Source organism: Osmerus mordax, chromosome 7 (genome assembly GCF_038355195.1).
Source record: "Osmerus mordax isolate fOsmMor3 chromosome 7, fOsmMor3.pri, whole genome shotgun sequence".
Classification (NCBI taxonomy): Eukaryota; Metazoa; Chordata; class Actinopteri; order Osmeriformes; family Osmeridae; genus Osmerus; species Osmerus mordax.
Window position 1 is genome coordinate 14394277 of NC_090056.1, and position 10953 is coordinate 14405229.

General features: G+C 46.9%; 1 protein-coding gene across 2 annotated transcripts in view; it reads right to left on the minus strand.

Moving 5' to 3' along the window:
- The window catches only part of prdm16 (PR domain containing 16), a 73449-nt gene extending 62975 nt beyond the window's left edge, over positions 1–10474 (minus strand). For both annotated transcript variants that reach the window (XM_067239851.1, XM_067239850.1), the window contains exon 1: positions 10424–10474. In XM_067239851.1, the coding sequence (XP_067095952.1) occupies positions 10424–10471 (48 nt within the window). In that variant the 5' untranslated portion in view covers positions 10472–10474. The remainder of the gene's footprint in view (positions 1–10423) is intronic.
- Between the last annotated feature and the right edge of the window lie 479 nt (positions 10475–10953).

The window sequence follows — 10953 nt, forward strand, 5'->3', positions numbered from 1 at the left end:
CAGCAAGCGGTGAGAAATGTGCCTTCTCAAGGCAAGTGAATGGCATCTCTTTAGTGATTAGAGCACCAATAATGGGCACCCCTGCTACTCTGGCTAAGTCCATTTTATTGCTAATTCATTTACGTGCTATTTCAGACATACTTGACACGAGTCACCCACTAAGAAGTCATGTTTGTCAAGCAGGTATGCCCATTACAGAGGGATCTTAAATCAGATTCAGAATGCAGCCACTGGGTAGAGAAAGAAAAGCTCATTGTTAGCAGATAACACCATGCAGAGTTATCCTGACCTGGATGGAAAATCTTTTTTTTACACCAAAAACAATTATATTTTGTGCCTGGAGTGATTTTTAATTAACACACTTTTATTAAATGTGAAAATTTAAGCAGCTCTAATCTACTAGTTTTTCCACAGCAAAAATCCTTGGTGGTTCTAATACAGATTGTGAAACTAAACGTCTTGCCTTACAACGGCAGAGATTTCATAAAAATACGACGGTTACCATTTTCATATCATTATATTTTCAAGCATTTGTTTTCAATTCACGGGGTTGTCTCTCAGTGACCGATGCCATTATTATCAAAATAAATATGGTCTTAATTTGAATAGATTTGGTTTGTATTAAAATATATTATGTCATTGGTTTTCATGCCATATTCCCCAAGGTAAATCACTGCAAAATAATCTGTTTGACTCCCTGCCTAATGTACTGTATCATACTCTGTTTTATATGATAATAACCTCAGATTGGGAATATTCTCATCTTAAATGTCACACATACAAATGTCTTGTTTTACTCAAGTAGAAATGATTCCCCTATAGTATTATCTAGTTTTTTTTTTAAATGGTTGGATGAAAATACTTCAATAACAGGCATGAATGACAATGTATGTAAATATAAATATACATACATTAACAGGAAAGGCTTCGAACTAAGGCCTTTTCAATGGATATTTCATTGAAAGATTCGAAACTTTGAAGCCAGTTGTATGTCTCTACTAACAGCTCCAGATCAGTGGACACAAAGAGATTCCTCCTGATCCACACGGCTTTGTCGTCATCACCTCTCTCAGGTGTGAACAGGGCTGTGCTTGTCTGCAGCCTTTACTGTAAAAATCACAATATCTACAGCAGCTGAAGAAAAAGATGATCTGGTATGAATTAACACAACGTCACAAGGAACTTGTCTGTGTGCACGTGTGTGTGTTTGTGTTTGCGTGGTAGCACTTGCTTTCACAAGGACATGTTTGTAACACAGTGTGTGTGTGTGTCTATGTGATTCCCCTTGTATCCTGTCTCTCTTGGGGTCCCCCACTTGGCCTAATCATTGTTTCTCTAACAGATAATTCTCTGTGTCCTCACAGGCGTGGGTTAATTACTGCTGCCAGCACCCTGGCTGCTCTTCCCTCTAATGGCTTAATTAGGGGTGACGGCCTCCACGCTTGTTTACTCAATTAGGCTTCCTCTTTAATTATCTTAATCATGGGAAGTCAACTGTCCTCATTAGCATGCTTAATGAAGGGGGGAAGATGATAGCATGATATCTGTGTGGGTGTCAGCGTGTGTGTCAGCGTGTGTGTCAGTGTGTGTGTCAGCGTGTGTGTCAGCGTGTGTGTCAGCGTGTGTGCATCTCCATGTTTGAGGAAGAGGTGCTGGGATGTGAGTGTTGTTTATGTGCTGGGGCTGGACTAGGAGTGAGCCTGGGTTGACAAGAATAAAAACAAATCAATTCACAGACATTTGAATACGTAAACATACACACAGACACACTCGGAGATTAGGTCTGGGTGCGGAAGCCTGCCCCCCCCCCCCCACACACACACACACACACACCCCAGTCCCTTGGGTTCTGTAATTAATGATGAATCTGTAAAAAGAGAAGTCTCTCCCCTGAGTGTGATCGATAGCTGGTGTTAATGGTCAGAGAAGACGTCCCCCAGCAGCACCAGCGGAGCTGTGGAGGCCGGGGCTGTGGAGGCCGGGGCTGTGGAGGCCGGGGCTGTGGAGGCCGGGGCTCCGGCTCTCAGATTATGCCCACAACGCTTATTTAACAGTTCATTTGACTGAGTCGGGCGAGTGGAAAGGAAGAGAGAGGCAATGTGGCGATGAGAGGGTGGCGGGGAGAGGGTTGAGGGGAGAGGGTGGCGAGGTGGGTGTCTGTGGCGTGGACGCCCGGGTGCCAGGCTCCGTCTGAGGCCCCCCGGTGGGGTAATGCCCTGTAATGAAGATTAAGACTCTCAAAGCCCCAGTGTTCCACAGAAAGACAGGGAGAAGCAGGGAAGGGAGGAGGGAGGGAGGTGGGTGGGTGAAATGGAGGGGGCTAGGTTCCTTGTTTTATTAACTTGTCTGTGACGAAAGCTTACAGGGATATTGTAGTCGAGGCGTTGTATAACACCCAGGAGACGATGCCAAACACAAACACACACCACCAAACACACAACTGTGCACATACAAATGGTACAATCATTACTCACATCCTTATTTTATGTGCATTGTTGCTGCATTTTGTCATAATGGTTAATGATTTCAGTTGAAAAACTGCACAGGTAAAAACGACAGCAGGTTTTGAATTGCTTTAATACAAAACCGAAAAATATCTACCTTGATCAATACTGCACTTTACAGACACCTCCCCATTCACAAAAACATAGCACTGGTATCACAAATAGACCCATTTTCTGTTGCAGATATTGACCAACATTACCCACTAAACATCCTCCTGAGATCTCTTTTCCGGATCAATTTCAAAATCAATTGACTGTGTATCAATTTAGAGCAGTTATTTTACTAGTTGATTAGGTGCTTTCAACTGTGACAAGTATTGAGTGACATTTTTTCAGGATATTTTTGCTGACTGTTGAAATGATACTCCTCCCATAAAGAATCAATTCTGAACTTAATAACCAAGCCTGGGTAGGTTAAATGAGTGTTTCAAGCAGTCGTTTTCTCTCTCTCTCTTTTTCTCTCTCAAACATCACTTGCATCATATACTTATTGCACACCGAAACTCATGTTCTCTTTCTCGCACCCCACCCACACACACGCACACAAACACACACACACACACACACACACACACACACACACACACACACACACACACACACACACACACAGGGCTGTGTCTAGTTGAGAAGCTGTGGAAAACCCTGAAGGTATGTTTGAGAGTGACCTAGGGATTAGACCTACTACTGGCCAATCCTCACCATGTGTGGCACAGATGGGAGCTCGCTCTCTCTATCTCTCTCACTTTCACACTCACCCTATCTCTCTATCTTTCCCTTGCACAAATACACATGCACGGACCCCCCATGAGTAAGCCGGCACACACACACACACATCTGGTTACACCACCTTCCTCCCAGAGTTCAGCCACAAAGATATTCACAGGCAGCCCTGTGTGTTGTGTGTCCATGTGCGTGTCTCTGCATGTATGTGAACCCTAAAGCTTCACGAGCTGACCGCTCATAAAAAACATGTCAAGTACAACATGAATCTATGCTATGAGATTCTTTACCTTCAGATGATCTGATACCTTTTCAGACACTACTGGAGGACGAGGGAGTTGGGTGTCTGTGTTCATGGAGTGTAAATATGCCACATTTCACTCTTTTGGGGCACTAATTAAAAAATAGAACAAGTCGAACACCCACTTTTTAGTTAACATAAAAAATGCCTCTACCATATTTCATAAACTGACTATAGGTGTTTAACACCTGATAGTTTGGCACACTTCACTTCCCACCCCTCTCTAGCTAAGAGCTCCCCAAAGACTCATCATCGCCCCCTATCCGTACCCCACCACCCTCTCACCCCATCTCCACCTCTCTTCTCCAGTATCCCCCTTTCCCGCCTCAGGTCACATTTTTTCACCCGCAAAGTTTGACTGTTTTGTCTGCCTAACATATTCAAGGGGGTTGTGTGATGGGGGATGGATGGGTGGATGTTAGGAGGAGGGAGGATTTTCGTTCACATGACCTTGGGTTGGCTAGGCCAGTCTCTCTCTCTCTCTCTCTCTCTCTCTCTCTCTCTCTCTCTCTCTCTCTCTCTCTCTCTCTCTCTCTCTCTCTCTCTCTCTCTCTCTCTCTCTCTCTCTCTCTCTCTCTCTCTCTCTCTCTCTCTCTCTCTCTCTCTCTCTCTCTCTCTCTCTCTCTCTCTCTCTCTCTCTCTCTCTCTCTCCAGACGGAGTTTGTCTCTGGACTGGCAGCCCGCCTCTCCTGGGCATTTTGGCATTCCTCCACATCCCTGAGAGGGGGTCTTTCCCCCTGCCGCTCTCTCTCACTCTCCCCCTGTCCATCTTGCTCTCTAGGTCTGTCTCTTTGTCATTTTCTGCTTGTGTCTAACGGCCTATCTGTGTCTAACTGTCAATCATCATTCACCCGTTTTCTCTCTGTGTGTATATAATAAGAGTCATGGGACAACAAGGGGGCTTGAGTCAGAAACACAGGAGGACCAAAGGTGGGGGGCAGCCACCCTGTGTGTGAATGCGTGTGTTTATCAACTAGCTCATAACGGACAACATTTCACGGACACATTGTTCACTGTGCAGAGGCATGCTCAGAACCCCCCCCCCCCCCCTCCCCCTCAGTCTTCCAACTCTCTGGCTTCATCACAGACCCCTCTACCCAGCCAAGCAGCTGTCTCAACTTCCAGACAGTCCATCTGAAGAGATGCCTATGCAAAGGCCCGGTTGTGAGAGCAGTCACCTCCTCGGTCGCATTAGGACAGGCAGAGCACCCTGCACTCAGAGAGACGCTTCCCCTTATGCTGCTGGTCTACCAGGTCTTCTTACAGCAGGAGGGCTCGGTGTGTGTTCAGTGTGTGCGTGGGTGGAGGGTCAGAGTGAGAGAGACAGAGAGCGACAGAGAGAAAACGGAGAGGGAGAGAGAGAGAGAGAGACAGTGAGGGAGAGGGAGCGCGTACTGCTTCTCTCCTCACTGTGTCCTCCCTAATTTCTTCAGGGCAACACCAGGCTCCCATAGCAACACAGAGAGTTTCTACATGTTATTATCCGTGCTGCTTGACCGGGCGGCCCTCTGCATTCACACGCTCCGCTTTAATGGACTCCTGCTATCTGTGTGGGTGCCAGAGTGGACAAAGAGAGGGAATGCGTGTGTGTGTGAGTGTCTGTCTGTCTGCGTGTGTGTGTGTGTAGTAGGCTAAGACACTCACATGACAAACCAAGCCACTGACAGTCTGTCTGCCCTCCTCCTTTTGTTTGAGACTCAGAGAGAATGTAGAGTGGGGGGGAATGCCCATTGACAGAAAGATTATAGAGAAAGAAAGAAAAAGAGAGAGAGGGAAACAGAGAGAGAGAGAGAGAGAGAGAGAGAGAGTCAGTCATCTGACGTTCGAGTGAAATGGTGTCTCAAGCTTCTCCTCCGCCCCCTCGCACTTTCGATCTCTGTCTGTCTCTCTCTCTTTCTTTCTCTCTCTCTCTCTTCCCCCCCCCTTCTGTCTCCCACTTGAATTCCACTCCCAGCGCTTCCACCCGTGGTGACGTTGGGTGCTGATCAGAGAGAGCGTCAGACAGAGCCCACACACTGTCAGACATCTCTTCAGTCATGGGTTCAAACACACACACACACACACAACACAACACACTGGTGGCAAGGGACAGAGTTGGCCTTTGGGACAGTGGTAATGGTGTGAGTCCCTCAGTGAAGGTCTCAGACACAACACCATTCTACACCGACGAGCCTGGAACATTCCCACAGATCCAGAAGATCTTGATCCTCCCTGCCCTCCTCTGACTCCCCTGGTTGAAGCCCTGGCCTTGGATCATCAGTCAACAGCCATGACGCGGCACACAGAGGACACACTCTAGGCTCTGGACATGAGAGATTCCTGACAGTTGAGAGACATGGTCACATGTTTAAAGTTGGGCCCTGAAAGATTACCCCTCCCTTTGCCAAACTCGGATATTCCCCAAACGATGTGAACATACCTCTAAAGCTCTCAAGCTTTCAACATGTTTGTATAACTGTCTGCTTGTTCCCAGCTAATATGTTATGTAGAACTTTGCTACTCAGCGAATCTGGTTTCTGACGAGTAGCTTTGACGGACCAGACACAGCCTGCTGTATATTTTGAATGCGGGAACTTGGGACGGGTTGAAATAAAACAACATGTCAGTCGGAGCCATTAAAATGTAACCAGGCCTCAGAGAAGAAAGAAATGATATTATCATTAAGTCATAGTGGAGGAAAAACCACATATATTATTCTTACACATCCCTCCCTCCATTCCCCTGACAGAACCCACCCGGATGCTTTAAATTATTGCATGTTCAACGTACATGGAGCTATAATAGAACATTATAATGCCTTTCACTGAAAGCTGAACAAATGTGAGATTTGCCAATTATATTTCAACAAAGGCATTTATCTTCACATCAGTATACACGTACAGCACTAGCTGACCCTACGGCCACACTGCACCAAGTATGTAACATCAAGTATGTAACATCACCAGTGTTGAGTTGCACATGGACTTTTCCTTTTGACTAGTGCTTCACCTGAAACAGGCAAATCTCTGATGGACAAGACTGCTTGTGGCCAGAGTGAACTGTCTGTATACTATATATACTGGTCCCATGGTCTTACCCATACTAGGCAGTTGTGTGTGTATGTGTGAGCGTGTGTGTGTGTTGGTGAGAGAGAGAGAGAGAGCGACGGAGAGAGAAAGACGGCGCGAGAGAAAAAAGGTTCCCAGTCTGTTCTAGAGGAAGACCCCAACATTCTTGTAGGCCCCTCTGCTGCCCCAGGGCTCGGGGCGGTGGGAGGGGTCTCGCTCTGGCCTGGCGTATAATTGCCCCCCGCCACAGATAGTTAACAGCCCCCGCTCCTCTCCTCCTGTCCTCCTCCTGCCTGTTTACTCTGCTCTGATTTCCACCTCCCAGGGGTCATCACTCATCGGCCTCTCACTGCCCCTGGGGAGGTGACCGGGGGGGCCCTCTGCTTCCCCCTTTCTCCTCACACACACACACACACTCTCTCATAACCAGGGGGCATTTCTGATGGCCCACATTATGGGAAATGAGTTGCCCCCATGGTGCGCTAGGGTGGCAGTGATTATAATATCCAGATAATCATTTCAAACAAATTATCATAATTATCAATCAATCATCTGCCTCTTTAAGGAGGGATGGGGGATTTGGGCCTGGGGCGCTGAATCACTGCTCTGACCTGTAATGCTTTTCAGTGTCTACCTAATAACCTTCATAAATTTTGGGCCATTTAAAGACCACATTTAAAGACTCAATTCCCTGGCTTGATAGAAAAAAAACAATGTTTCAGGTTCAGTCACACACTATAATACCAGTGACCCCATCCAAAACCTTAAACACAAACACCAACACTTACTAATGCTAATGACCCCGTCCAACACCTCTCTCACACTCTCGACAATTTTCCCAACCACAGCCCCAAACAATTTACTTTCCCTACAGCATGTGACCGAGGGAACATTATCCTTCACACACACACATGCACACACACACGCTATGGCCAAACCAGGGGTCACATAGTTCACCACGAACCCTAAACACATGGAGTTGAATGTTTTTGTTAATTTAAATCAATGGAATACATTAACCACATTCTTATCAATAAGGAATGACAAAAAAAGCAGAGCAAAGAAGGTTAATACATTTGTCCCACGTTCCCTGTCAAAGGACAAAACAAAACCATTAATCTCTATTTCAAGCGAAAGCATCAAATCAAGTCTGTGCCTCAGGAAACCATGTATACTTTTCTTGGACAGAGAGAAAGAGAGTCAATAGGTAGACTATCGCTGTATCTTTCCCCACACTTTAAAAAGATTCATGGTGGAAATAGAGATATAAATGGGTGTAATCCAGGCTGAGAACTGAAAGGACTGTGTGAAAGAGATAGTGCTGAAGGGGTGAAGATCGTCCAGGGAAAAATGCAATTACAGACCATTGATTTTCCCTGTAATGGATTGAGGGTGTCTTTCTCCAACACATTATCTGCCATCTGATGTAGCATGTATGTTTACACATGTCTCAAAAGACACCAAGGCTTTTTTAAAGAGGGGATTTACACAGATGACATACACACACACACACACACAGACTCACACACACACACACAAAGCACACGTTCTCACACACATTATGGGTTGTGATGCTCGCATCCTTGTTTAAGACTTTGGAACTGAATGGTAGTTTGCACACACACACACACACACACACACTACTGAATGGCAGGTGGGATAAGCAGGCCCAAGGATCATACAGACAGATAGTGGTGGTTCAGCTCCCTAGCCAGCTACTGATCCTATCACAGCCAACACTGATAGACATCCATCTAACACCACCTCTGTTTGGATAGACGGAGAGAGCCAGACAGGCAGGGATGGAGAGAGAGGGGGAGAGGAGAGCGCTAAGACGGACGTGGAGCTAGAGAGGGATAAGGGCCCCCGTTCCATCCCTAAGTCAGGGGAATGAATCTGAGGCTGGGCCTCCACTCCAGACAGCCAGAGAGTAACCTCTGGGCAGCTTCCACTAAGGCGGCTTTGGAAGCTACAATAACATCTTCTTCTCTCCTGCTTTATCCCTGGCTAGGCCCTCCGCTCAGGACTGCCACCCACGCTAAAGCCCCCTGGGTGAGGCTCTGTTTGGGCTTGTGAGTGGTGGTGGGTGGTGGTGGTGGGTGGTAGGGGATGGGGACGGGGGCATCTGTCTGGGGCTCTCCAAACACAGAGCCTGGATCAGGGAGTGTGATGGATAGATCCTATTATATAGATCATCTCTCTCTTTGTGTCTCTGTGTGTGTATTCATGTGTCTGTCTGATGTGTGCCCCCCCCCCCCCCTCCGACTCCAAACAGATGATGACAAATGGCTGTATGAGACAACATCATCGTTGAGGAAGATGAATCCTCATATTTAAGGCTAACAGCCACAGTAGATGAAACAGCACTAAAGACCTTTTAAAGAGCCATGGTGACCCATCAACACGGGCAATACATCACACAACATTCTGTCAACACACTCATCAGGACACGCTGCATGAACCTCATTACATGTATCTGTGTGTGTGTGTATCTGTGTGTCGTGTGTGTGTATGTGTTATAATGTTATACTGTTAGGAAGTCACATCTTTTGGACTGGGAATAAATAGTACGTATTAGTCCTTCCATACAGTAACGGACTCCCTAATACTCCATTTGCATCCTGTTTTAATCAAGCACAGTGATGGTGTGTGCCTGAGTATTTGAGTGTGTGTGTCGTGGGTGAATGAGTCATGTCATAGAGAATGGCTCAAGCATAATCTCATTCATATTCATGAAGGCCCTGCGGTCTGTCTGGATGAGGAAGGTCCACCACAGTCCACACTCAGCACAATGAACCCCAGCAGCAGCGTGTGTGTGGTTTGTATGTGTTTGTGTGTTGCATGCATGTCTTTCAAATATGTATTGCCCCTGTCAATCATTTGGAGGTGATAGGGTTAAACCTGGGTGTTTTTTTCCACACTGCAGATATTCAGGGCTGAGCACAAAAGTGAAGGAAAACACTCGCGGTCGCTCTTAAATAAACGTATTGACGGATGTTGAATTCTAAACGACCCTCAACCAGAGACGAGTACTTAAACAGTGGATTGTATGTCTGTATGTTTGGAAAAAAATAACTGGAACTGGAAAGAGTTTTGACTTAAAATGCAAATCTAGTCAAACAGTATCTTTCCTGAGTGAGCGGGGAAGGAACGAGGCTGAAGGAGGGGGCCTGTCCAAATATAGATTCCTCTCCTCGTCATCCCTCCAGACATGAACCTGAAGGACGGTAGAGGAGGCCATCTTTGGCAAGAGCCCCCAGCCTCCCATTCAGTCTGAAGGGGTCACTGGCTAAGAGTCAGAGTTCAAAGGTCACCAGTGACACATGGCAGTCCTCGGAGCCTCAACAGATAATAATCCTCCACATAGCACACGGCTATCCTCTGCTCATCAGATGATTTACATCTCCTGCTCCCGTCCTCTCCTCCTCTCACAGAGGGCCTAACCATACATCGTGTTTTTTATTGATTCCTTGAACAGGTGTCTCCTCCCCAACCATTGTTCTTTCATGGACCATTAAGTTTATACTTGAACTCTCTCTGCCTCTCCGCCATGACCTCCTGACACTGGCCGTAAAAGCAAACTGCCCACCCCCTCAATAAATTTATCACCTCATAAAGTAGTCAGTGAGTGTTCAATGGGACGTATCTGTGGACAGAACTCGAAGAGGAGTCGCCCATTGATCGGCACTATCTTCTTCGGTGGTGGGGCCGTCTCCAGACTAGTTCATTTTACAGACATCTGAATCACTCTAAGGAACAGGCATGAATGTGTGTGTGTGTAGGGTGTGTGTGTGCGTGTGTGTGTGTGTGAACACAGGAGCCGTGATATCATGTTGACCTGGTCTTACCTTTTTGATGCAGCTATCAGGGGAGGTTGCCTCATGGTCACTCAGCATCTGCTGGGGAGGAAACAAGACAGGATTACCAACAGGCCACACGGTACTAAACAGGAACGAACTCAACACTGACTGACAGCTCCAAATGATCAGGACCCCGGTCACCAATGGGGACTGTTATGGCTCGGTGACACACGCAAACGGGTCTGGTAATCAGGGTCCCTCTGGCCGCCCGTATGATTGTGGGGAATGGAAGCTTTCCCCCCCGACACCGCCCTCCAACACCCCCCCTCCCTCCTCCCTCCTCCACCCATCTCAACCCCCCCCCACTCCTATCTCAACTCCCTCCAAGTCCTCTGTCCTGATGTATGAATGCACCATGCAGCAGATTCATAGATCTGACATGAACTCTCTGCTTCGGCCTTGCAGGAAATTGAACTAAGACAGTTGGCTTTTACTCGCAGTTTGTGTGTGTATGTGTGTGTGTGTGTGTGTGTGTGTGTGAGTGTACGAGTGAGGAAAGGAGATGAAATTAAGTCTTC